General features: G+C 41.4%; 3 protein-coding genes across 6 annotated transcripts in view; all 3 read right to left on the bottom strand.

Moving 5' to 3' along the window:
* The window catches only part of prr12b (proline rich 12b), a 66,033-nt gene extending 64,575 nt beyond the window's left edge, over positions 1 to 1,458 (bottom strand). The window contains exon 1 of the mRNA XM_027285006.1: positions 783 to 1,458. Coding sequence (XP_027140807.1) covers positions 783 to 865 — 83 coding nt within the window. The 5' untranslated portion in view covers positions 866 to 1,458. The remainder of the gene's footprint in view (positions 1 to 782) is intronic.
* An 86-nt stretch (positions 1,459 to 1,544) lies between these two features.
* prrg2 (proline rich Gla (G-carboxyglutamic acid) 2) lies at positions 1,545 to 7,358 on the bottom strand. Of its 3 annotated transcripts, none has more exons than XM_019271807.2 (7): positions 6,868 to 7,358; positions 6,512 to 6,768; positions 5,462 to 5,634; positions 5,039 to 5,072; positions 4,410 to 4,542; positions 2,950 to 3,093; positions 1,545 to 1,890 (listed from the first exon to the last, which is right to left on the bottom strand). In XM_019271807.2, exons 2-7 carry the CDS (start codon positions 6,594 to 6,596, stop codon positions 1,848 to 1,850), a joined length of 612 nt encoding a protein of 203 aa, XP_019127352.1. In that variant the 5' UTR covers positions 6,597 to 6,768; positions 6,868 to 7,358; the 3' UTR covers positions 1,545 to 1,847. The 3 variants fall into 3 exon arrangements, with proteins under 3 accessions (XP_019127352.1, XP_019127353.1, XP_010753949.1); XM_019271808.2 differs by having other exon boundaries at positions 6,512 to 6,763; XM_010755647.3 differs by having other exon boundaries at positions 6,512 to 7,358.
* A 144-nt stretch (positions 7,359 to 7,502) lies between these two features.
* Positions 7,503 to 26,871, bottom strand: rras (RAS related). Of its 2 annotated transcripts, none has more exons than XM_019271809.2 (6): positions 25,859 to 26,862; positions 24,791 to 24,878; positions 22,069 to 22,171; positions 21,549 to 21,657; positions 10,538 to 10,656; positions 7,503 to 9,739 (listed from the first exon to the last, which is right to left on the bottom strand). In XM_019271809.2, exons 1-6 carry the CDS (start codon positions 25,943 to 25,945, stop codon positions 9,652 to 9,654), a joined length of 594 nt encoding a protein of 197 aa, XP_019127354.1. In that variant the 5' UTR covers positions 25,946 to 26,862; the 3' UTR covers positions 7,503 to 9,651. The 2 variants fall into 2 exon arrangements, with proteins under 2 accessions (XP_019127354.1, XP_027140549.1); XM_027284748.1 differs by lacking the exon at positions 7,503 to 9,739 and adding an exon at positions 10,297 to 10,381 and having other exon boundaries at positions 25,859 to 26,871.
* Positions 26,872 to 27,662: the final 791 nt, after the last annotated feature.

Below are 27,662 nucleotides of genomic sequence, written 5' to 3'. Positions count from 1 at the left end.
TCACACGGTAACCAAACATGTACGGAGCTAAGCTAACTGTAACGCAATGTTACTGCATGTCAGCGTGCAGTTACAAACGTTAACTCCATCAGCTGACGGGTCCTTCGGTGACAGTTTGTCTGTCACGTGGTCTTCTCGTACAGTACTGTTTACTAACAAGACAGAATGTCACCTTTTAAAGAGGCTCGAGCCCAACAAGTTGATTGACAGCAGCAGGGACGTTTGAGTTCCCACACTGAACTCCGGGAACAGTTAGGTTTTGAGTTGAACATCATTAAAGACGGCGTTTGTACAGAGTGAGTGAATAAAAGAGAAGCTGGAAGTTTACCTGACTGTTCACGTGACAGGCATCACTTCCATTTGGAGACTGAAGCCAGTTAGAAGCGTGCTGTAAAGCAGCCACTGTCCTGCCATGCATGTGAGAAGCACAGAGGAAGACAAAGCTGCAGCGCAGACAATGCAGTGCTAGAACCTGGATGCGATCTTTGCTTTTTGAAAATATCACTCCCAGCGACCCATCCCCCTTCGTTTCTCCGTATCACCATTAACCTTCCATCGCATTCCATGCATTTTGGAGACAGCCCCCCTCCTCCTCCTCCGCTAAATGACAATACGGCTGGCTGTATCTGAAACTGGTGGCCATGTAGCAGCACCATGCAGCCTGGCTGAATGCAGAGGCGCAGGCAGCGCTGTGCCCATCATGGTATTGTTAGAGGCAGTTTCTGCACACTGTGCGCCCAGAGGAGCCTGTGGGTACCCATGCTCAGCCCGCTGAAGCTTACCTTGCTTTGGCCGATCTGTCGTAACTCCATCCCGTCCCAGCCCCTAGGTCTCCGAATCCTGCAGCGGGGTAATTCCTCTCCATGAAAGAAAGGGCTGGATGAAGATGGGCAGATAGCGAGGGGGAGGGGACGGAGGAATGTCTTCTCGTCTCTCCGCTCGCTTCTGTTTATTTCTCCGCTTGACGAGCCTGTAGACTGGGAGGAATGGAGGGAGGAGAAGCAGGAGGGGAGGGTGGTCACAGCAACCAGGAGCACCTCCTCCCTCCTCTCCCCATATATTTCACTGTCTATTGTCTCCTGTGTTAATCTGATGGGCAGTAGAACAGATGCTCTACGATCTTCAGCAGCTTTAATAAACGCAGCTGTGTTCACAGGGATCCGTGCACCTCCTCTGCTCTCCTCCTGTCCTTCTGTCCTCTCCTCCCGCTCACTCACTGCACACTAAAGCTATTTTCGCTCATTTTGTTCACAAGACGCCATTTTTAAGAGGGATGACTGGGCTGGCGTTCATCCTCTCCTTCCCTCCCAAGTTCTCACACACACATTTGTCTTGCACAGCGGTGCAGTGTGGTGTTGCATTGTGGAAGACAGTAACATTGAGTCTGGTATGAGAAGAGAAGATAAACAACAAACACACAAGTTACAGCATGTAAAGAAAGATGTGGTGACATGCTGCTGTGTTCACCACACACACACACACATGGACTGCTCTCTGCTGACTACAATACAACTACAATAGATTCATAAATGACTGGAGACATGTCATGGTTCTGTGATTTATTTTATAAAACATGTCAGTGTTCCATGAAGAAGTGATGTGAATTGTCTTTTGTTAGCCTACAAACACAACACTGTGTAACCACTAAAATGATACCCACCCTCAGCTGCACCCACTTTAAAGCATCAGACTATTTCCCAGACAATATGCAGATCATACTGTCAGAGCCGTCGTCTCGGGGATCATGACTTAACTTCACTCATAAATACAGTATATCAAAATGCATGCAATATTCACTCAAACCAACAGTGCCTGTCAAACACAATGAAGAGGCTCTGCCAGTCCTCTCATTCGTTGTCTCCTGGATCAGCGGCCTCTGATGGCGTACCCCTGTGGCCAAAGAGAGAAAAGATCTTTGTGAGGTTTCTTATAGACGTAGTCCAACAGTCTGTGTTCAAAAAGATTCTGTCTCATTAGCTGTTGGCAAAAAATAGACTGAACCCGTCCAAGCTGCAACTACAAACACACACACACACACACACACACACACACACACACACACTGCAGCTCCAGATCCAGAGAGTTCAACAGACAGAAAAATTGTGAAGGCTGTTCAGCTGCTTCCAGAAGCCAAGTGAAAAGAGGTAGTAGACCAGCTCTGCCTTTTCTGTGAGCTTAGTCAAAATGTCAGATTAGTTTTATCTGACATGTTTTTGTTTAAGCTTATATATTTTGTTAAGAAAATTGTGTTAAAAAGGTTTTAAGGAAGCATGTTGCATTTATTAAACCACAAACAAACAACATGGTCTTGAATAATGCTATTTTGGAAGAATATATTGTAAGAAACACAAAAATACTTTAAAAATGTCTAACTGTGGTTAGTTTTTGGTTTGAATGCTTCTTTGTTCTATTGATTCTACATGAGGTGTGTTTTTTTTAAAAGATTTTTTTTTTGGCCTTTTATGATAGTACAGCTGAGGATACACAGGAAGCAGGGGGTAGAGAGAGGGGGAGTGACACGCAGTAAATTAGCCGTCCGATGCGGGATTAGAACCGGGGCCGGCTGCAGCGAGGACTGTAGCCACCACATACGGGGCGATCGCTTAACCCACTATGCTACCAACCGCCTCATATGAGGTGTGTTTATGTTGATATATAAGTAGCATCATTATGTTGCTCTGATGTTTGATGATGTAACCTGCTGTGTAGATGATGGTGGAGGCCTAGGTGGTGAGGTAATGAATATCCAGGTGCTTCTCTTTCACTGAAATAAACTTGCAATGAACAAACACAAAAGGTGTTTCTTTTTTACAAAGTAAAAAAAAAAGAAATAAAAAATACTTTTCAGGTTTACTCCTGTATACTTTTTCATTTCGTAGGAGTTTGGCTGAATCAGACATTGTCCTGGATTCATGTAAAGTGCATGTGCATACTGGAGCATCCACTTACCCTGAATATGGAGGTGGTGGGGCATCATGCTGCCCACTTCGGGCTAGAACCTCACTGTAGCTGGGTAGACCTGGTGCAATGATCCCTGCCAGGGGCACTGACTCTGCGGCTGGACGCCCATCTGCTGCCATCCTCACCGGAGCTCTGGATCAGCACACATACATTCCACCTCAACTCTCTGTGATTTTCAGAGTTTATGATGGACAGTGAAGTAAACTGCTATGTCCTATAGCAGATGTTAACTAATATTAGCTTAGTTAGTTAGCCGTGCTGCCAAGACTGTGAGCTCAAAGTACCAAGCAACATAACTGAGCTGAACAGAGGCAGAGCATAGCAGAGGTGAAGATGACATAGACTGGGGAGGCTAAGAAGAGAAACGTTGAGAGTGAGCAAGCAAGAAGCCGCCGGACAAGAGTAAATGTGGGACTGACTTTTAGTGGTTGGTGAGAGCTTGGTGAAATAAAAGGCTGAAAGACAGACGCCGAGCTGGGCTGACTGCTGCTGGACTAGTCAGTGATATCAGCTGCTGCTGGGTCTGCTGCTGGGGACCTGGTTGATGACTGGCTGTTAGCAAAGTTGTTGACTCGCTAGTTTTTGATCATTAGTAATGTAATCAGAACAAATACTCCAGTACAGCTGTCCATGTTTACCACAGTGGGATTACACTCTGAAAATGGAATTACTAACTTGCATAAATACTCACTTTTAAAAGTTGCATTTAGAAGTTAAAAGTCTTGTTAAAAGTTGTTTAACAGAAAACATCACCATATCTAATGTCTGTCACTTCAATGGAATTAACAAAGTCAAAGTCAAAAACGCAAGAAAAGTATAGGAGACACATCATAATTCATTCATGATTTATCCTCACAAAGAAACAGATTTTCCCTCTGAAGGACAGTTACTTTGTCTTCTTGTAAATGGTAAATGGACTGTACTTATATAACACCTTTCTAGTCTTCTGACCTCTCAAAGCACTTTTACACTACATATCTCATTCACCCATTAACACACATTCACACACTGATGGCATTGGCTGCCATGCAAGGTGCCAACTGCTCATCAGTTTGAGATAACCATTCATACACATTCACATACTGATGGCACAGCCTTCAGGAGCAATTTGGAGTTCAGTATCTTGCCCACTGACTATCTTCTTACAATACAAGTCCTTTCAGGTGTCTCAGTCAGACACGTGGCCTTCTTCTACACCTTGATTTATCCCCAGGGACTATGAACATGTTCAGTGAATTTCATCTGGTGATTTATTTTCAAATGAAAATTCTGGGTGTTAACAGAAGGTGAGAGGGGTCACTAAAGAAGTTAGATATCATCAAAGGGACATGAGTATGCATACCAATTCTAATGGCCAGTAGTGTAAAAATGTTTTGGTCTGAGCCCGTTGAACCATGTCAACATTTATTTTACATCCCTTGCTCAGCTAGACTTGAGAGTAAACTTACTGGGCTGACCTCCGTCCACCCTTCATCTTGGTTTTGTAGCAGTAGATTCCCAGCACAGTTGCAATAGCAGCAGACATGAGGACAGCCAGGATCCCTGCCACAAGGCCTGACACATCTACTCTGGGTGCATATGCTTCAAAGACAAACATCATTAACAGTTGGTCAGCTCATCAGTCACTAATCACTATAGAGATAACTTCATTTAGGCATACTGTCTCCTGTTGGTCTACTCGACTTTTGTGATCAGTGAAACCCAATGCAGCTCTGAATATGACACCTGCTACACTGTTGAGTTCTAAACTAAAGTTTGCAGCGTAGCATGCACACATCACCTGTTCTGTAATAAAATATGTATTCTGACAACATTGTATGTTACTGTGAAGTACAGCTGACTTTAAAATGCTTGTATAGTTTCATAATTTCTGTTGAAGCATTCAATAGTATCTCCAAATGAGCCTTTAACCTGGAAGATATGCATAATAAAATATTAGTGATAATTATAATGTTAATTATAATGAGAATGTATTTATTATTACACATGTATTTCCTATGTGAAAGCACTACATTCTGCTGAATGAGCCCACTGCAAGGCTTCAATATTGGATGATATTCATCTTTTAAAACTTTACCTTGACTGTCGGAATACTGGGACCAAAATATTTCCTAAAAATGAAAACAGAAGAAGATTTAATGACATAGCTTCATTAAAATAGAAGAAAAGAAGTGGATACGACAGGACATCTCATTGAAGCCAATGTGGACGTGTCTTCATTGCATGTTTAAATAAAATTTCAAGATAAAAGACCACAAATGCAACAAGTAATAATGAAAGTGAGAGGCATTTAATGCAATGATTTCTAGTTCCCTTCAAAAGATTCTCGTCAGTGTTCACACAAGAATCAAACAATGTCCTGAACAGAAATGCTCAGGCAACATCAACTTCACCAAAATCAGGTTTGAAAGGAGATTCTCCCTGTGTCCATAGGTAAACTGTACAATTCTACATTTAAATGTGTGTTCAATGAAGAGACAGTTGCTGCCAGCAGTGTTACCGTCTGAACGTCGTCCTCAAACACCTCTCTTGCCTCCTCATAGCTGCACATCTCTTCTTTACACTCCCTCTCTAGACTGTCAGGCACCACCAGCTCAAAGTCCCAGCTGTTATAGAGTAGCGAGCGTGACAGGAAGGAGGTCGCTGACTGCTCGTCCACCAACACTGGATCTCCTGCAGAGCACAGGCCACATACACTGATGGAGAACACCTGAACTCACACACACTGTAAACCAATACAGGAATACTATTAAGAAATATTATGATTGGGAAAAATATTTTGTATACATCTTCTTCCTTCTTGCACTTCAATACATAAATGAACACACACATTGTATTCTGATTCAGTCCCACACACTGTCCTGTTGCCTCAAACCTTCAAATGTGGATTAATCGACAGCAGTCAAGTCCCTGAATGCTCTACTGCCCTCTGTTTGAATAAAATTGACTAAAAACGACCAGCTGTTTAATGAAATCACTGAGCCTTTAGAAATTGAAACTCAATTTCTCATTTTTAAAAATCTGTCTTCAGTGGGAACTAATGGGCCACAGGAAATGTTCAGCTGCTTCAAGGACTAAAATGTAAAGTAACTCAACTAACCCGACCTGAAGCTTGTGACTGCAAAGCAATGAAAAATATGTGCTGACTGAACTTCCAACTACTGATTGAACTTCTAACTACTATCATAGGTAACTGTGTCATAACAGGTATATTCAATGTATGCAGCAGCAAACACCATAAGGATAACTTTATTTTATAACAATGAACCATAAATAAAATTCCAAAAAAGAAAAACTGATTCAACCTTTAAATGTTCAAAAATTTAATTAAAATTAAAATTATTTTTTTGTGTGTGTTTTTTAAGAATTCATACATAACCCTTATGTGCACTTCTGTATCTATTTTAAATGTGTTAGTGTTTAGATTGTGAACTAATGAGTTCAGACTAAATGTGAACACACAGACAATTATCTACAAACATGTCAGCCAACTGTTTTTTCTGCGGTGAGTGCAGTGTGTGAATTCTGAGTGAGGAGAGGTGTGGTTTACCTGGAGTGTGTCTGGAGGTGACAGAGCAGTGGGTCAGCTGCACCAGGGACAGCACGGTAATCCACACTACTGATGTGGCAGTCATTGAAGCAAAAAAAAAAAAAAAAAAAATACACAGAAAAAGACTAGGAGGGCTCCTGTCGATAGTGTTCCAATGGTTGTGTCCAGAGGCCAGAGTAGGTAGAGGATGAGCCTCTAACACTCACCTGTCTCACCTCACCTCCTCACTTGGCTGCAGTTTGGTCCGTCAGTCTGAACTTTCCAGGAGAAAAAGAGAAGTTATTCTTCTGATTTTCAGAAACATGAGAAACATGGAGGCACCAATACTTCTTCAAACTAATCTCCTTAATGCTCACTTTTTGTGCTAAAGCGTCAGGCTACAAAACGTTGTGCTGTTTTCCCAGTGAAATGTCACATCACAAACCTGTTTGACAGCATACCAGCTGGAGGGAGGAACCTCCACAAACCTGTGTCTGCTTCCTGTCTCACTGTCAACTCACTACACCCTGGCTTAGTTTACTTGTTTTGTCCAGTTGCAAGTGTGTGTGTGTGTGTGTGTGAGAGAGAGAGAGAGAGAGAGAGAGAGAGAGAGAGAGAGAGAGAGAGAGAGAGAGAGAGAGAGAGAGAGAGATTCCAGTTGATTGCACATTGCTGAAACTAAAGCAGTGTAATGTAAGTTCACACTGTTCAGCTCTCACTTAAAACACACAGCTAGTCTTAAATTTGTGCTATGGACGGAGTTGAGGGTGATTTGTGTAGCCTCTGCCCAAGTCATCCCAAAGCTTGCACACTGGCATGATGGTATTATTACAATTATCATTTAGTTCCATCAGGAAGGTATTCAATATGTTGTATCTCTTGTGTTTATATGTAAAATGGTGCTCTCCTGCTCCACTGCATTAGTAGATTCGATGTAAAACATCTAATCTTGTTCATGAGCCAATATCTGACACAACAAAATCCAAAATCAGTCACACAACAGAAAGAAATATTTGGGTATATATTTTAATGATGTATAAAAGTGATTTGACTTTCATTTCAGTATAAATCTGATAAAGTGAATTGCAGATTGTAAGGTAGATATAAATATGAATTCTTATTAAAAGAAACAGAAGTGAAACCAAAGTGCCCAAAGCATTAAAATGGGAAATATAAAACTGGATATGTGGAAGAGTACTGCAAGATTTTTTTTGGGGCATTTCGCAGGTGAACTTGATAAATTCTTTTGGTGTGAATCATGTGAAGTGGACTCATGTCTGTGATTGTCTCACTGCCAATAAAAGAACACACATCAGGGCACAGGGACACAACACAACCCCTGAATAAGCCTTCTTTGGTTTGATGTGTGCTCTAACCACAACAATTTGGCCATGCCTGTCTGTGTGGCGCTGTGGAGGACTGCTGGCTGCTCAGCCCTGCTGCTGCAATACTGTTCTCTACTGGTTGGTTGGAACTACTGCACAGTCGGAGTGACTGCAGTCCACATTATGACAAAATAGTGGCAAAAAACACCCTGTACTCCTATTATATTAATAAACACTGGAACACATTCTTTTTGAGAAATGCTATGCAGAAGAGAGGAGGGCTATATTAAAATGAAATGCTGGGCTATATAAAAATATTAAACACCTTCAGAAGTGAAAGAACGATGCTTCCCCTCCACTACAACCTCAAGGTCCACCTCTCAGCTCTTTCCAGAATGTGGTATATGACATAATCTTGACATCACACATAAATGAAATGAAAAGGAGTCTGGACAAAATACTGAATGACAATATGAGCTGTCTGTGAACATCAGATTACAACTGCTCACAGTCTATTGGAAAGGGGTCAAAGGTCATGGACCAGAAGTCAAAGAGACCAATCAAGAAACGGGTTACCATTTCACCCCCACCTGCCGTGGTTAGTGACTGAAGATACCATCCACCATTATCTGACAGGTCTAGAGAAAGCTAGTAAGTGAACCTTGAGTTAGGATTATTTTGTTAGACCGAATGTTTATCTGATGTGTACTCACAGCATGATACAAAACATCTGAGCACATGTTAGACACTGACACTGTTCATGTAAAAACTAAAAGAATGAGAAGAATACATTAGTACCAGAATGCAGTCCAACCTATCACCAAAAACAATGAACATCAAGCCAACATGCTGCCAAATGATCAAATGTTGAAATGTGCAAACACAGAAACAAGTTCTGCTGCCCTGAATTCTGCACTAGCAGGTGGACATTCATGTAACATGTATCATTCAGCTAGCATAGGCACAGTCTGCAGTGGATAATCCAAAATCTGATCAGGCCCTTGAATTGACATGTTGGATTTATGCTGCTGTGTGTTGTGTCATCTGTGGCAGCACAGGTGGAAAGTTGGAGAGGTGGCAACAGAAGACAAACACAGCAGCTGGAAGCCTGACTAGAGCCTGGAACCACACTACATTTCCTCCCTCTCTTTTTACAATTCTGCTGTGGGGCTCTGCTGCCCCCTGCAGGAGGGCACGCAAAATGACAGCACACAGGCAGTCTGTCTCATTTTTTAGGTGTGCCACATATCACGAGCAAGCTGAAATGTTGAATGCAAAATGCAATTTTTGACATTTTTGTATACAGAACACAAACTATTCAGTCAGTCAGCTGTGTGGTGGTGATGTCACTGTTGATATCTGTACCAGCAGGACATGGCGTCCTTTCTAACAGCAGTTTGGTCATTTCTACAGAACATGATGTTCTGATATTTGTCTTTATGGACATTAAAGTCATTATTACTCCATGGCATTGGTACACCGGCCAGCATGCTGACCTCCTGTTCCTCTGCTGCCTGCTGTGGACACCTCTTCCTTTACATCCTCTCATTCAAATAAAACATTACACTGATTTAAAAGTTGCTTTTGGCAAAAGTGCAAATTAAACTATTTGGAAAGAAAATGATGAACCTTATCTCTCAGACAGACAGACACAGACACAGACACACACAGACACAGACACACACAGACACACACACACAGACACACACACACACACACACACACACACACACACACACACACACACACCCTGCTGAGTCGAGAAACAGCCAGGGAAACACAGGTCTTGAACTCAGCTGTCTGGGGACGAGGCTTTGGTGTCCATAGTAACAGTCCTTACAGAAGGACACAGGGACAGCCTCCACTCTTCTGTTTCCCTGTGTGATGAGCTGGAGGAGGAGGACACTCCATCTCCTGAAACCTTCTGTGGATGGAGAAAAGTAGAAAAGAGAGAGGAGGGAAGATAAGGATCAATCATCCTGAAGTTCTTTCAGTCACTGTTGATGTAACATATTGATTAATGCAGCTTTAGATTTGTTCCCTGTTTTGGGCACGAGTTCTCGGGACTATATTTGGACACTGCTCAGGAGGTGATACTGTATTCAAGTTCTAGGTAGTTCTAGTTCTAGTTCAGCCCACATTCCTCCTGAATTACTTCAACACTGTTTGCATCTTAATCTTTATGACCAAAAATGAAAATAGAACTGATAACTTTCTTTGAGGATTACAAGCCTCTGTGCAGCAACACATAATACGGAATTATAACTGGATATTATAACATTTAATATTTCTCATTTCAAAAAGGTGGACCAGAAGATTACTCATAAACCCAAACATCGATCAATTTTCTTTAAACGTTTCTCCTTATCAGGGTCATGGGGGCCGTAGCCTATCCCAGCTCATCACAGGGAACATAGAAACAAACAACCATTCACACTCACATTCACACCTACAGACAATTTAGAGTCATCGGTTAACCTGTTCAGGTCCATGTCTTTACTGTGACTGTGAGAGGAAGCCAGAGTACCTGGAGAGACCCCACACAGACACGAGGAGAACATGCAAACTCCACGCAGAAAGGAACCAGTCGAGGTGCAAATGTTTGCAGTGGAGAAAATGGAAAACTAAGATAAGATAACAGACTAAATATTTAGAGACTAATGGCAGATAAAAGCCCAAACAAACTATGACAAACATACTCCTTGTACCTTAATAACTATACCTGATAATCTGCACAAGCTCCAGAAAGGCCTCATCCACGTTGTAGCGATTCTTGGCTGAAGCCTCCATGTAGTGGATCCTGTTTTCTCTGGCAAATGCCTGAGCATCTTCCCTGGAGATCTGCAGACAAAGAAAACAGTGCTAGTGCTCTCATTATGCTCTCCATTCACTTCAACAATGAGTGATGCACCTGTACATTACTCTGTTGTGAGGAGGTTAGCTCAGGGAGAAGATAGAAGGTTTTAAAAGGTTTGCTGAGTATGAGGTTACTTTAAAAGTGGTAAGACTGATGTTGGAAAAATATGTATGATAGCAACAAGATATCATGGTGGATGGTAGCCTCAGTTTTGTGTGGCTTGTATTGTTTCAGCTTTCACTGTCTCTTACAATCACCATGAGGACACCTTCACAAAGTTTTAGAAAGGTTTTAGTTGGAGGAGCAGCAGCTCTCCCAGCAGGTTGCCAGCGTGCCAGAGCACTGGTGTGGTGTTCTGCGTGACGCATATGGACTTTTGAATAGAACATGATAAAGGAAACACATAGACAATATGACGTTCATGTGACGCTCAGAACACAGACATATGATTATAAGAAAGTACAGGACATTTGGGTCCAGATCTGGTGATTTTACTATGTAACAGTGATGTAAGAATGACGTAAAAATGGGTATAAAAGGTTGTGAAAAGTAAAAGTAAAGGTTCGTTCGGATTCGCAAGCAGCTGTCTCCGTGTTGTTATTTCATTGCGTTCTGGAAGGTTTTCTCCACAACATAATTGGCGACGAGGATGGGATTGGAAGAGAAGAACTGATCTGCTGGCTGCATCTTGGACTGGGAGACACTGTAAAACGGCCGTCATAAAAAGGTAAGACATTTCTTGCCACTTTATTGCAGTCTCACCCAGACCTAAGTGCAGTAACTTGTATCAAACATTCTCTCCAAAAAAGAAATTCCAAAGTTAGATGTTGGATGTACAGCTGCTGATCCGAGCCCACCCATGCAAAAGCCCCCCCGTAGTGGTGAGAAGTTCAGAGGGAGAGTAAAGGGGGTTGCCTTTTGTGTGCTTTAACAAATTAAAGACTCGAGTCAAAATTGTGAATTGGACCTGAAAGAAAGACTTGAAGTATGTGTGTTTTATTGAAGCTTTGAGGCTGCTTTGTGTTTTGTGCTGTGTCGACCTGTGTTCGGGGCATCCTAAGAGGGGATCCTACAGAAACTGAACTACAGAAGTTAAGTCTAAGGTTAGACTTTGTGTTGTGTTGACCTGTGTTCGGGGGATCCTAAGAGGGGATCCTACAGAAACTGAACTACAGAAGTTAAGTCTAAGGTTAGACTTTGTGTTGTGTTGACCTGTGTTCGGGGGATCCTTAGAGGGGATCCTACAGAAACTGAACTACAGAAGTTAAGTCTAAGGTTAGACTTTGTGTTGTGTTGACCTGTGTTCGGGGGATCCTAAGAGGGGATCCTACAGAAACTGAACTACAGAAGTTAAGTCTAAGGTTAGACTTTGTGTTGTGTTGACCTGTGTTCGGGGGATCCTTAGAGGGGATCCTACAGAAACTGAACTACAGAAGTTAAGTCTAAGGTTAGACTTTGTGTTGTGTTGACCTGTGTTCGGGGGATCCTAAGAGGGGATCCTACAGAAACTGAACTACAGAAGTTAAGTCTAAGGTTAGACTTTGTGTTGTGTTGACCTGTGTTCGGGGGATCCTTAGAGGGGATCCTACAGAAACTGAACTACAGAAGTTAAGTCTAAGGTTAGACTTTGTGTTGTGTTGACCTGTGTTCGGGGGATCCTTAGAGGGGATCCTACAGAAACTGAACTACAGAAGTTAAGTCTAAGGTTAGACTTTGTGTTGTGTTGACCTGTGTTCGGGGGATCCTAAGAGGGGATCCTACAGAAACTGAACTACAGAAGTTAAGTCTAAGGTTAGACTTTGTGTTGTGTTGACCTGTGTTCGGGGGATCCTTAGAGGGGATCCTACAGAAACTGAACTACAGAAGTTAAGTCTAAGGTTAGACTTTGTGTTGTGTTGACCTGTGTTCGGGGGATCCTACAGAAACTGAACTACAGTAGTGAGCCTAAGGTTAGGTTTTGTGTGTTTTGCTTTGTCTTTGTTTTGTGTTAATGTGTGGTTTGTACTGCAGTAGCTTTTGGGCCCGGGGGAAGAGGAATTATAGTAAAACCAGATTATAATTCGTAATAAATTGACTGTGGGTACAGGGAGAATAAATTTAGTAACTCCCATAAAAATTATAAAATATTATCATAAAAATCTTTTATGAAGTAAAAATATACAGTGAGTATACAGTGTGCATGGGTGCCAAGTGTGAACAGAGACGCATGAAAGAGATTAAGAGTTGTGTGTGTGAGTGAGCGGCCGCTGAGAGTGATTGAGAAGCTGTAAGAGTGTGCAAAAAAAAATTCAAATGTACATTAATGTTCTGAATGAAGCGTTAAAATCTTAATCAAATTCACTTAGCTGGTGGTGTGACCTCTGGCACAGGATGAGTTGAATAAAAATTTCAAGAGTCTGAGTTTGTCATTCTAAAATACTGTATAATCCTGATGTTTATGTAAATTATTGCTTGTATATTCGGTGTTGCTTTGCAGATATTTCTGTTAAAATAAGTTAATATGTTGAGCACTTTCTGTTTGTTCTGATCTGTTCTGATTGTTCTTTAGTCGTTATCGTGCTGTTTAGTCTAGTAAGAGACTCTCGGTGCCTTGTTGAAGGACAGAGAGGACAGGGAGAGAGGGACAGGTCTACTGATAGGCCGTGTGTGGTGGTTAACTGATTTGTTGGCAAGCTGTCGATGGTAGTGTTTCTAAACTTTGTTGTGATACTGAAGTTGTTTATCGGGCTGCAGAGAGCAGCGCTGTGTGATGTCATTCCCCCTCCTTCCGCACTCCTAGTCTGTTTCAGACAGCCCCGCCCGTCCTGTGTAAGCAGCAGTGCTCTTTTTTTCCTTTCTCTCCCCTCAAGCATAAAGCTGAAGTTAAGTTAATGTTGAATGTTTTCTCTTGTGTTTAAATAATTCTGAGTTTTGGTAAAGTGGATTTTTGATCAAGTTGCGATTTGTAAGCTGTACAACTGTTATTGTGTGGTTAAACTTTGTTGCCTGAAGGTGCTGTGTTCTTAAATGACAATTTCATTGGATTCTGCTGCCAAAGTCTAAAAATTACAGTGAAGCTGCATCTATTTTTCTAACAGGTTTCTCGTTTAAGAAAACATTTAATAAACACATTACAACCAGTACTAGTAGTCATAATAAAGAATAAAAATAGAGGTTTACTTCTAGGTTGCGCGTATTATTTCTAATTGGAATCTTGACCTCGAATAGGCTTTAACCTAGAATCTTCTGACTTTAACCTACGATCAATTGATAAAGTCTTATCAGCCAGTGTAATTTTAAATTGCAAAATGAGTCTCAGTCCAGTGATGATCCTGGGCGTTAAACACCCAATATGCAGAAAAGAGATAGAAGAAATTTCCAAGAAATGGAAAAAACGCACTAAAGGTTTGGACTCCTGCTGGCCAGAAGGAGGCACGTTTGATGTGAATGTGTGTGAAGCTATGGAGGTTCGAATTAAAGACTATAAACCAAAAGACAAAAGTAAGAAACGACAACAGAAACGAGAAATAGAATTAGGGATAGTTAAACTGTTTAGGGATGAAGGAAACCAATACAGGAGCGCAGATGAATCAAGGTGCGTGACTAAAGAAACCGGGATTTATCCCATGATTTCTGGAGCAGTTGAAATAGATGAGGCCCTAGAGGCCGGTCGTATGCCCATTCCCAAATCCTGCAGCACCCTCAAGAAGAATGTAAACTTCAGAAAATCACAAGTGCTCGATTGTTATGCCGAGAGAAATCAGCCATGCAAAGAAGAAGGAGAGTCCTATTGGCTGGATTCAGGTCGGGTAGAACCAGGGAGAGAAAGACAGCGAACTAGGATTCAGGAATTAGAGGAAGAGATAGACAGTAATTATAATTCCTGTTTGGGGGGAGGATCAGGTGAGGCAGATGTGCATGAGTTAGGCGAAAGACTAGTGTTTGAGGAACAGGCAGGCCCGTCAAGGGAGAGACAGGAAGTACTGGGAGGCCAATATTCAATTTTGATTAAAGGGAAGCAAAGACAATATATTCCATGGAAAACTCTTGACTTTGCGGGGCTGACCTCTAAACTTCCTGATATGCACAAGGGAGCCAGTAAGTGGATTAAAGTTTTTGAAGAAGAGACTATTGGCAAAATGCTCTCCATCGGGGACATTAAAGCAGTGTGGGCACGCACAATCGGAATACCTGCTATGGAAAATATTTTGCGTTCAAATGGGAATGCATGGATGATTGACCCTAATGTGGATGGAACAGAGTTTAACCTATCTAGAACTGCCCTCTGGGCATCTTTGCGAAGGGAGTATCCCATTCAGGTTGACCTTAAAGCACTAAAAAGTGAACCACTGACAGATACTGAGAACCCAGCTGCTTACATTAGCCGTCAGTTGAAACGATGGAAACAAGAGACTGTAGAAGATCCAGAGAGTAGTCCACTGTTAACTACAGTCTTCAGGACCTCCATTATAGAGGCCATGCCCAGCCCCGTGAAAAGTAGACTTGAAGATGTGGTGGGGTTGGCATCAAAAACTCACAGAAAATTTTGTGACCATGTGATACATGCAATAGACAGACACAGGAAAGAGGAGCAGAAGTTGCGTGAACAAGAGAGAGCGGTTCAAAGAAAAGTCTCACAACTTCAACTAACTGAACTGACCAATAAGAGAAAGAAAAAGGTTCAGGCTCCCGTATTGAATGATGATGAAGAAGCACAGAGTGGGGCAATTGTTGCTCCTGCAGTCGCTGTGCCTTCTGCTCCTCCGATCCACCACCAATCTCCTGCCCCACCCCCATAAGCTCCTCCTGTTGTTTATGTTTACATACAGCAACCAAGAAGAAGAGGGAAGAAAGCAACGGCCCAGAAGGGAAATCGGGTTGGACAACATAAACGGTGTTGGGGATGTAACCAACCTGGACATAACCGTCGAGACTGTCCTGAAAATCCATGGCCGGCTCAACAGGAAGAAGGACGGGGGTCTGAGGGTCAGCCCACTCAAAGTGGGAACGCCAGTCTGGCCAATCCCGGGGGTGGGCCTAAACACGGGTACTAGGGATACCCAGAGAATCCTATTGGGGAGGGCCAATTAGCCGTAATGACAACAGCAGCTAATGTCGAGCCAATGTTAGAGGTGCAAATAGAAGGCAGTTCAACTATCAATTGGTAATGACAAAATCATTCTGCCAATCCTAGTATCTGAACACACACCTGTAAATTTGCTAGGGAGAGATGCGTTGTGTCAACTAAAAATAAAGATTTGGTGCTCTCCACAAGGAGTTTACATTGATAATTCGGGTGTAAAATTCCAAATGAATGTTCAAGCAGAGGCAGCAACTGCCTACTGGCTAGCGGAAATCACAAATCCGGTGCTTAAGGAGTTGGGAAAATGGGAAATATACATTCGAGCCCTAATTCCAGAAGCAAAGAAAACAGAAAACAGCCCACTGCTGATTACAGCTCCAAACTAGATAACGTGGCCCAAGGTTGGCCACCGTGCTATCAAGGACTAGCCGCCATTTATTATGCGTATGAGAAAGCATCCCCTATTACGATGGGTAATCCAGTTACAATATATACACATCATAAGATCGCTGAGCTACTTGATCGAAGCAAATTTGTGATGACCCAAGCACGGTGTTTACAGTATGTGTTATATTTTCTATCCTTAGGTTACACAAGGTCATGTGTGAGCCCTGTGGTCCTCAACAGTATTAATTATTTGTCTTTGACTAGGTGCCACCATATCTTAACGCTGTGGTGGCCAGGGTCACAGAGACCTGTTGCTGCCTTTCATAGACATAATAGATAGCTTGTTGTTGCCATTCCAATCTGTGTAAACAGACATCTGTGTCCCCAGACTAGAATGTGCTGACAGTAACACCTCCAAGAGTAAAGACATTCTCTGACTAATTCTGGGGCGTATAGTATTTGTGGTGTTATCTTGGGGTTTAAAGTATATGCACCATCACGAGTTCGTCAGAAGGCGAGACCGACTCAAGCACTTCAGACGTACTTTGAGAGTGTCTCTAGTTCTCCTTGATCAAGCGTCAATAAATAATACAGCATAAGACATCAGAGGCTCCTGAACATTTTCTTCCCTCCCACTAGAAGCAGATCGTGGAACTAATCTCAGCTATGATGTTGCCAACAAAACTTGCAATAATAAAATGCCAAGCACACAAAAAGGGTAATGAAGACATCATATGAGGTAACAATGCAGCAGATGAGGCAGCAAAGCTAGCAGCAAAAAGTGATGTTCCCATTATGACACCGTTGGTATCGTTAGAACCAATTGTAACTCCAGAAGACATTATTCTAATGCAACAAAATGCAGGATTGAGTGAACACAGCGTCTGGCAGCAAAGGGGGGCAACGAAGGATGAAAGAGGGCTGTGGAGATCTCATGAGGGTTTGTTGGTTGCACCAGTAGCGTTGCTGACTATGTTGATTTCTGAGGCGCACAGTGTTGATCACTGTGTGACAGCAAAGATATTGGTTACCATATTTACAATCAGTGGTTGAGTAAGTGTTGGAACAGTGTGAAATTTGTGCTCAGAGTAAGTGTTGGAAATCAGCTAAATTTGTGCTCAGAGTAAGTGTTGGAACAGTGTGAAATTTGTGCTCAGAGTAAGTGTTGGAACAGTGTGAAATTTGTGCTCAGAGTAATGTAAAAAAAAAAAAAGGATGATGGACCAGTATTTTAACTGATAATGGATCAGTATTTATCCAAAAAGTAGGGAAAGGAAACTGGTGATTCACCTGCTGATGCTGATAGTGGCAAACTGCTTGATGGAGATACCACCCAATGATCAAGCCAAGGAGAAACTGCTTTGGACGGAGGATTTTATGGCTGAATATGTAAAAAGATTAACTGACGTTTTGAATTTTATCATTACAGGTGTCTGAACAGCTCACAAAACCATCGGAGGAACCAATTCATCCTTTTAATGAAGAAATTATTACTAAGAATTTTGTATTAATCAAATATCTAAAAATGTTTTTGTCTCCCAGGTGGAACCAGGTGTTGGTGACAACCAGAACTTCTATTTCCTGCGCTTTAACCAAACTGCCTATTAACCAAACTAACCAAACTATTAACCCTGTTATGTTTGACTGTCCAATTGACAGATGTGATGACTGTAGTATTGTTCACCCCTTGACTTTCTCTCAAGGTAAATGGTCATGGACAACGCATGATAAAGCTCTGATTAAGATGGTGCTCAGTGCACCCAGGTAATGAAGATAACATTCACAGCTGCTGTACCTTTGACTGAACCTCTGCGGTGTTTCACCCAACAGCCATTGAAAAGTTATCCTGATTATAAACTGTGGGCTGTTAATTACCAAGATGTTCCAGGGGAGGTGCAGAGCGGTAAGATCTGTACTATAGTGAAACTGATAAGGACGATAGTTTTCTATATACTGGTCAATTTTCTTCCATAAATACACTCAAGGTAGCCAAACCTAAATCAACAAGGCGTGATAGAGGTACAGGTGAAGTTTCTCAAACTCTAGTGCAAAAAACAAATTCGGCCCTCAGTCTAATGATTGATTATGCCTGTTCAAGGAACACTCACCAATGTCTCATCCAATTCTATTCACTAGAGCGGATTATAAAGTGTTCAACTGGAATGATTTGGCCACGAGATTTGAAGATGAAGCAGATGAGTGCTATACTCCTGCCTACCGTGTAGTCTCCACATAATACTTAAATTGTCCTACACGTTGCTAAAACAGTCAATGAACAGTACCTACTGAGCAGTTTCAATTAGACTACACCTTTTCGCATTAATCATATACAAATGTATGGAATCAGGTTTTGAATATAGAGTTCAAATAGTTATGGCCCAAACAAACTGTTCAAGGCAACAATGAATAAAATAATTGAGAAGAAATATTTTCTATCTTCGGGGATAAAATCAGTTTTCTGCTATGTTCCATTTTAGGTTAACTTTATGTGATGATTCTGGCTTTACTGGTTGTTTGGTGTTCTAAAAGATGTGATTTTTAATCATTTAGAAATTGCCATTTTATGAATCACTTTTAAAATCTATTTTCAATGATGGTTTTCACAGTAATGTAATACATGTTTAAAAGTTCAAAGTTACAACTATGTTATGATGATATGCAATTGATGGATATCGACTGTTCATGGAAATATCCTACAAAGATGGATTCCACGCCACCATGCATCGTATGTGCTAGTAACCTCTCCATGGTGGTGACCCTCAACTGTACATAATGTACATGGGTCGAAGATTTTGCGATATCTTGATTTCAACGATGATTGTTGTGATTGATTTAAAAAGAGAGAAGAAATTTGCTCTAAAAATGTTAACTCAATTGTTTTATGGAACCCCTTCTAATTGCTAGGGTTTTATCTACTAGGGGATGGAATAAATTTGATCTTGCTCCTCTCCCAGTGGCATATTTGCACATGATCTGTGACCTCCCTGATGACCTTCTTTAACACCCTGGTGTTGTAGGGGATCTTCGCTAGCTTAAAGGCCCTTGTTGACCTGAAAGTGGGACTCACACATCATGGGAATGGGATGATGGGGTACATAAGAGGGGTTCTTAAGGTTTTTCACTGATTGTATGAATTAATCTAAACCGACTGCTTTGTTTGGAGTGGTCAGCTAAAGATTTTGAACTGGAGAGAACAATGTGGTGCCATCTGTAGGACCAAATGGACCTTTATTAATGGATTTATTAATGGACAATTAAGTGACTGTGAGTGACTGTGCTCTCTTAAGGTGATCATTGTCACACCTTTCCAATTTCACTGAGTTATGTTGAATTGATTTTTTAATCTCAAGATGAGTTTTTCTGCATTTGAACACAGCAAGCATGATTTATTACACACACTGATTCTGTTTTATTACTACGCGTGACTTTGATTCATTTATAAGTCTTGATTTTGTTTTATTATTACATGTCTTTGATTCGTTGATTTTGTTTTATTATTACACATGGCATTGGTCTATTAATGATACATATAATCTGGATTCTTGTTTTATTTTGTTTGCAATTTTTGCTATACAACACACATACGCATAATATTGTTCTTAGTTGACTTTAACTCTGCTACACACAAGTTTGATTTGTTCTTGTAGGTTGTTTTATACTCATAATATTGTGATTTTGTTTTTTGACTTTGTTTGACACATAATTTTAGTTTGTTTTATTCTACATATAATCAGTATAATGTAACCACCAATGCAGGCCATTGTGTGATCGCCCGTGTTAAACATATAATCAAAAAGCGTTTCCGGGGGCCGTAAGGGAATTTTTCCCCAAGTGGGTTTTCGCCCTTACTTGCATTGCTGTGGTGTTGAACTATTGGTGGGGATTTGATATCCCCAGAGGAGGGATATGTGGTGTTCTGCGTGACGCATATGGACTTTTGAATAGAACATGATAAAGGAAACACATAGACAATATTACGTTCATGTGACGCTCAGAACACAGACATATGATTATAAGAAAGTACAGGACATTTGGGTCCAGATCTGGTGATTTTACTATGTAACAGTGATGTAAGAATGACGTAAAAATGGGTATAAAAGGTTGTGAAGAGTAAAAGTAAAGGTTCGTTCGGATTCGCAAGCAGCTGTCTCCGTGTTGTTATTTCATTGCGTTCTGGAAGGTTTTCTCCACAACACTGGTTAAACGGCAACAGTGTGCTTCTGTCAATACATCTAGCCGAACGCTTTCTGGCCAACAAAATGGATGAACTGTTGCTTCTGAACAGTAATCACTGACATTTACAGATCTGCTGCCCAGTGCATCACCAAAATCTGACTTGACTGTCTACAGCTGTCTACTCCAGCTGTTGGGCTTCTAACTGTGGACCATGCATCTTCTACTACATAAACAAAGGTTGACTACCGTTGTTACAGTGTTAGAGAAAGCCCTCGCTTAGAGAACATTTTCTTTGACTGTGAACTGTAAAACGTTTTGCACAACAAACAGTCAGTGAGTGTTACTGAAAGCCTACGCTACACCTCAGACATTTGATTCTCCTCCTGTTTTTGAAAGAACAACCTGAGACATTAATACTAAAATAAACGCATTACTCTTTAATTAATTACACTGGTTCTTAAACTGTGGTAGTCATCCATTGGTACATGTAGGAATCTCAAACTACAAGATCACTGAAAAAAGTTCTGCATTTCCTGCATCAATCTGCTACACAGTCACATTCATGCAGGAAGCGCACGTACATCCACGATTAGTGACGTGTAACGCTGAAATGTGACAAGATTGTCAGCAGAGGTAAAACGAAGTTTTACCTCTGCTTAGAAGAACTTAGAAGACGCCGTTCAACTGATAATAGACTTCCATGGCATATCTTGACAATTTAATTCCTTTATCTTCTGCTCATCTATATGTTCCCTGTGTGTGTATATATGTAAGCATAACATAAGTAAGGGTTTATGTGTACATATGTATCCGTGTGTATTTTAAACTGTCTCCTTTTTTTTTTTTTTTTTCTTTCTTTGTATGTGTATTAATAAGCTGTGTTTCCATTTTTGGATCTTGTATTATATTTCTAATAAAGTTTCTTAAAAAGCGTAAAACAAAGGATTGGAAGCATACTGCAGTCAGAAATATTAGAAAGGGAAGAGCAGGTGTTGACCTGCTCTTCCCTTTCTAATATTTAATAGTCGACAATAAATAATTTTATGATTAGAAATATGCATGCCTCCTTTGTTTGTCTACACTGTGCCAACACTGCTGTACATGTGCAACGTGTCAGGATGGTGGCACCATAAGAGCCTTGTTTTGAATTATTATTTGATTCTTATCTTTTAATATTTTCTGTGGTGGTAAAAGTGTAAAATGTTCCACTTCCACTAATGACACTGCAGAGATGCATTAGTTGTTACAGACCACTCGTTGCTGTTCCAGGTCAGCCTTGTTTCCAACCAGCACCATGGGGAAGTCATCTCGGTCCTTCACTCTCAAGATCTGGGTGTGAAATTTCTGGACCTCATGGTAGCTGTTAGAAGGACAGAAGAACAAGCACAGACTGTGGATGAGGCCATAATATGTAACATCACATCAGCTCATCGTCATGTCATAAACAAAGCAAACAGCAAACATGATCCTAGTGTTGATTCAAGAGGTTCCATTCACTTGGTTTGCTCTGGCTCTGTTTACATATGCAGAGTGATTACACCATAAGAAACCTGACTGTAACTCCCAGTCATACTTGAGTAGATCAAATATTTCTTTTTTAATGAACACAAAGCCAAAATATGTGAGCGGTCTGCTTACAGACAAACAAACAACATCACATTTTGTTAAGATGAGAGCAGGAAGAATTAACAAGATATACATCCATTTCCTGTAACTGCTTCCCCTTGTCATGGTCTCAGGGGGCCAGAGCTGACTCCACACACTCCATTACCTGCCCCGGTCGTTGAGTGCAAACACCAGTAAGAAGCCTTCTCCTGAGCGCATGTACTGCTCCCTCATCGCCCCAAACTCTTCCTGACCTGCTGTATCCAAGACTGAGAAGCACACACACACACACACACACACACACACACACACACACACACACACACACACACACACACACAGAGTATTCAAATAGCTGGTCATGACCAACCTTCATGAGACAAAAATGCTGGACTGATGCACTGTTATTAACAGGTGTGTGTAGGTAGAGGATGTGTAACAGATAACTGAGGTCAGGTACATATTCAAACAGAGTTTGAGGTGGCAGAGATTGCTCATCAAGTTTCACTGGCTACCTGTAGCAGCCCACATTCAATTCAAATCACTAATGCTTGCCTACGAAGTAGTCTCTGGTTGCACCCATCTACTTGAACGCCCTTGTACAGGCATATGTTACCTCACGACTGTTGCACTCCTCCAATGAACGACGCCTGGCTCTGCCACCCGTTCGCTCAAGGCAATCCAAACTTTTCTCATCTGTTGTTTTCCATTGGTGGACTGCACTACCAGTTCCTACCAGATCAGGTGTGTGCCTGTCTACCTTTAAAACTCCTGACGACCTCCAGCTCTTCAGAAAGGACCTCCTCTGCTAGCACTACCAACAATTAGACATATAGCCATTAAGAATTACCACAGCACTAACACTTTCTTCTCGCATTGTACCTTGATTGTTCCCTTCTCTGAAAGTCGCTTTAGATAAAAGCGTCTGCTAAAGGAATAAATGTAAATGTAAATAATAAATGTAAATGACCAGTTCAACAAAGATCAAATGAGGAAGAAGAATGTTGAACATCCAATGGATGCCATGTTCCAATCAGTTAGCTATGTCTTTTATATATGGGTGGGACACACTGCTTCATCCAAAATCATTTCTAAGAGCCTCTTAAAGTATCAGTAAGAAGAGAGCAGTGGTGTCAGTTTGCAACCCCGCCCTCTTACAAGCAGGAAGAAACTACGGTGGTCACAAAAAGCCCCTTCTAGAGCTACTGTTTGGTTTGTCCTTTCTGGGCTACTGTAGAAACATGGTAGACTCTGTGGATATGTATTTTCAGATACACTGATGAAAACATGAATATGATTTTATTTCTGTAAATCTGACGCACTGGACCTTTACGTTGTGAGAACAGCAGTCCCTTTATGCCTCATGTTTTATTATCAGGTTCGAGTCACAGAGCAAAGCATCAGATTTTCTGACAGTAGGGCTAAAACGATTTAGCCTCTGGGGGCAATGACCAGCAAAACAATGGATGCAGTAATCTGCATGTGAATACAGAGAACTTTAAAAAAGCTGGTAAAAAGTTAAATGGTCATTGATGATTCTGCTTCAGCTCTTATGCTCTCCACATGGACTGCTTCCATGCATGCAGCCAAAGCCTGATCAGAGGTGACTGCTCAATACTCGGTCTACAAACAGAAAACCAGGATGCTTCTGGGGCCAAAATCTCAGTCCCTTTCCTACAGATTCTGTATTCATATGCAACTAGCGATTATGTGTATTACCGATAATTGAATTGAGTTATTTTCTAGATTCATTTGTGAATTGTTTGCTATAAAATGTCAGAAAATAATGGGAAATGTCCAACCCATTTTCTGTGTTTTATTGAAAATATAAGATAAGACTAAGAAATGAATTTAATGATTAGTTAACAAAACAGTCATAATAGTCATATAGCCATAATAATGTCAGGTATTTTTATGTCCACGGAGTAATTGTTGCAGCTCTATCTGAAAGATAATTCTCTGAAGACAAGAAGGTAGTTTAACAACAGCTAGTGCTGCTCTGCGGGTATTTCTAGAACCCTCAAATACTCTTTAACAAAGTGGATAAAAACATGCTCTGTTCTATTTACTAATCTCTAGACAACTGTCTGACAGAAATGACCCTGCTCAGCACATGTGGAAATATGAATGAAAAGAAACATATAGAAAAATATTGAAAAATGATTTCATCTCACAAACCTTCTTTATTTGGACTGACATGGAAAACAAGGTAGAATGTTTGTATCTATAGAGTCAGAGACTTTGAGCGTTTTGGAAATGAAACAACAACAAGCTTCTGGATTTGACCAAAAACTTGAAGAGTGAAGGCTACATGAGAGGCATGAACTGGGACTGACGAAGCTCTGACAGAGCCTTTGAGTAGACATGAGTGAGTGTCATGCTATGCGGGTTCCCCCCTTTACACCACCCATCCACACACTGCAACATCAGTGTACACATCACTCTGCAGCATAGTTCCCTCAGTATAAAAAATTAAAAAAAACACATCTATGTTGTTGTTGTTGTTGACCTCCTCCTACCTCATCCAATAAACTGGATGGTTTGTGTACAGGGATGTTTGTGAACGACGGCATATAAAGACAATCTGTGAATGTGAACATATGAAGAGTCATACAAACAAACGCTCTGCAGACACAATGTGTAAATTTGATGATTCACATATTACTGTGCAGTGAAACAGCAGTATGACCCAACACACACAGCTTAACACCAGCCAAGTACAAGTCCCAACAAGGGAATGAAACATTGAGAGAGCAAACACGCCACCTGTGTCATATCACATCATGGTGCAACACACCCTCTGCTTTCAAACAAAGCCCTCACACACCCTGCAATCACTAACAAACAGTGTGAAATATGGACTTATGTCCAGCGTGACGGAGCCTTACTGTCCAGCCGGGTCTCCTTTCCGTCTACAGTACAGATCTTGGTGTATGAGTCTTCAATGGTGGGGTCGTAGTCTGACACGAAGTAGGACTGTGGGACACACTCAGTGTTAATAACAAGTGACAGCTTTTGGCACAGTTTCTATTAAATACACAGACTTGTCTGACAATACTCAAGAAATATTTGGCTCGATTGGAGAGTGGCCATTTGTTACTAATGTATAAATAGTAGAACACACAGTGTAGCAATTCTGTATCTCCATTTTATACTTTATATTACTGCACAGGCTTATGCTGTTGCATTCCATCTATAGAGCTGTTAGTGACAGGTCTGACACACCGTGTGCTATTGTTCCTTTTCACAGGAGCCGTGACTCTTAAAAACTGTACCTACCATCTTACAGACACTTTTTAGCCATGAAACTTTAATTTGAAGACAGTGTGAATCATGTTGTAATTACACAGTTTGACCACTATGCCTTTTTGGCAAGTGGACTTTTGCACTTAGGGCAACGTGTTGAGCACAAACCAGGCTTCGAGGCAATGGGCATACCAGTGTTTGTGCCTGTTACCACTTTACTCCAAATCTCACGTATCACTGACTGGCCTTGCTTAGTTTCCTGTTCTTTCTGTCTCTTTGTGTTGAGATGATCACAGCCACAACTGAAGGAAAACTGTGAGATCTTTTTAAATTCAAAGTGTGAATCGATGATAGGTGAACACTGTGACCTGTGCTGCTTTGTGTTTGAACCACGGCTGATGAGGGCTGCACATCTGGAACAGCTGTCATGTTTAGCTCTTTGTTACTGTGAGCTACATGCAGCAGGTACAGACACACTGAACACACTGATGTGACAGATTAAAGGCCACTACAGGCCTGATGAATGTCTGACGACTGATTTATGATGAGTGATAAAACATTTATATGAACAGTTTTGATCTGCACACACTCTGCTTACTAACTACAAGATGTTTGATAAGCTGTTCTATAAAGAATAAGTGAATGATTCATAAAGTCACTGTGTCATCGTGTATAACATGACGGTCAGCAGTCACAGGTGGAGACAGTACCTGGATGAACTGGATGGTCAGGGCGCTCTTCCCCACCCCTCCTCCTCCCACCACCACCAGTTTGAATCTTTCCTCCTCTCCACTCATTCTGCTTTTCAGCTGGGTTTCGTCCGAACCAAACACTTTTCCCGGGCCTGAATCAGAGACCCGCTGTTCCACAGCAGCTAGAGCCCAAATCCAAAGCGAGTACTCGAGTGAAGGCGCCCGTTAACGGTAATATCAGCAGACGAGAGCAGCATGGACGCTTTTCACGGTGCAGCTCCGAACTGAAACTTCTCACAGCAAGGTCATTTTCTGCGACGTCTTCGAACCAAAACTACGTCGATCCTTCCCGCCTGAGTTTCACCGTCCCCCCGCGAGAGGCTGCCAGAAGAAGAGCGAGTGTCGGAGGGTTTTCTTCTTCTTCTTCTTCTTCTTCTTCTTCTCCCTCGTCTTTCGGCTCTTTTCGCGGCCTCCTCACAGCTTCTGAGGGCGGAACTGCTTCCTCTTTTCTCTTTGCTCAAGAAAGTCGAAGGCAGCTCACACACGCCAACATTCACAGCAGCGTGAATGTGAATGTGTGAGTGAGTGAGTGAGTGTGTGTGTGAGTGTGTGTGTGTGTGTCGGTGACAGACACGGAGAGTAGAAAAGATATGCTAGAGTTGGACACACGCACACTTCAGCTTTGTGCTCTTGAAAACTGAAAAATGACCAGAACGGATTCCACTCCCATGTGTCAATGTCCTTATTTGGTCAATTGTAGTATCCGTGACATCATTTCAACCTTCTGTCTCGCGCAGAGTGTAAAAGCAACTCGAGCTCCTGAGTGTGACAAAGTAGTTGTGATTTTCCGTCAAATGTTTGATAGTTTTGGTTTCAGTTGAGAAAAAGAACGTAAATATAACTTCACAACTTTTTCTTTCTGTCTTTAGCGTCTGTGTAACATCGATCCAGATGTAATCCAAATGTAGAACGCTTTGGAATTCTGCGCCCTGAGGCAACAAATACCACACCTCTGTATGCGGACACACTCCAAACCCGAGCCTAACAACCTGCTGTTAACATTACACAACGCCTCAAGCGGTGCGCCTTATGAAGCCCGTTTTATGCACAATTAATGGAGCCATTCTTACACATATACATGTACTTGACCTTTATGATATTATGACGAAAGTTCTGTTTTCTTATGGATGATAATAAAAATAAGAATATGATTACATTACACTATGGGATTCATAGATCAGCTTTCATGTTCTGAACACAATAACCTGCTGCGGCCTCTTCCTCCTCTCTGTGCATACAATTCAATTAAATTTTATTTATATGACGCCATATCATAACAAAAGTTATCTCATGACACTTTTCATACAGAGCAGGTCTAGACTGTACTCTTCCTAATATTATTTACAGAGACCAACAATTCCACCATGAGCATGTTTAATATGAAACCCGAATTAGCATATTACCATTTTTTGTTCATATCATTTCTAATATGGAAGATATGTACATGTACATTTGGACTATTTTTCACTTTTCCATCCACTTCTTAAAAAATAATTAAAGGACTTATTTTACAGCAGAGACCGCGATAGAATAAAGCACTGATCACCTGCACACAGTACTTTTGTTTTATCTTCAGGCTGCTCCTCAAGACATGCAGTTACACACAACTCGTCTCTATTTCATCCAAATCCCTGCAAACATTTGAAACTTTCACAAGATCAAATCAGAAGAAATTAGCTGAGAAGCTTCTGCAGACTACTCAAAGCACTTTACAACACTTGTCACATTCACCCATTGGTGATAGCGTTGCTAAAACAACGTC

Source organism: Larimichthys crocea, chromosome XII, assembly GCF_000972845.2.
Source record: "Larimichthys crocea isolate SSNF chromosome XII, L_crocea_2.0, whole genome shotgun sequence".
NCBI classification, from domain to species: Eukaryota; Metazoa; Chordata; class Actinopteri; family Sciaenidae; genus Larimichthys; species Larimichthys crocea.
The sequence above is the reverse complement of the archived record's forward strand: the minus strand, read 5'-3'. Positions and strand labels throughout refer to the sequence as shown.

Coding starts and splice junctions, on each gene's coding strand:
- prrg2 (XM_010755647.3), bottom strand. CDS start 6,596: ATGACTGCCACATCAGTAGTGTGGATTACCGTGCTGTCCCTGGTGCAG. Junction 5,635..6,511: donor CACCTCCAGACACACTCCAG/GTAAACCACACC, acceptor TGTGCTCTGCAG/GAGATCCAGTGTTGGTGGAC. Junction 4,543..5,038: donor CCAGTATTCCGACAGTCAAG/GTAAAGTTTTAA, acceptor TTGTCTTTGAAG/CATATGCACCCAGAGTAGAT.
- rras (XM_019271809.2), bottom strand. CDS start 25,945: ATGAGTGGAGAGGAGGAAAGATTCAAACTGGTGGTGGTGGGAGGAGGA. Junction 21,658..22,068: donor GCACTCAACGACCGGGGCAG/GTAATGGAGTGT, acceptor TCCTTCTAACAG/CTACCATGAGGTCCAGAAAT. Junction 10,657..21,548: donor ACCTGGAACAGCAACGAGTG/GTCTGTAACAAC, acceptor CTTTGTCTGCAG/ATCTCCAGGGAAGATGCTCA.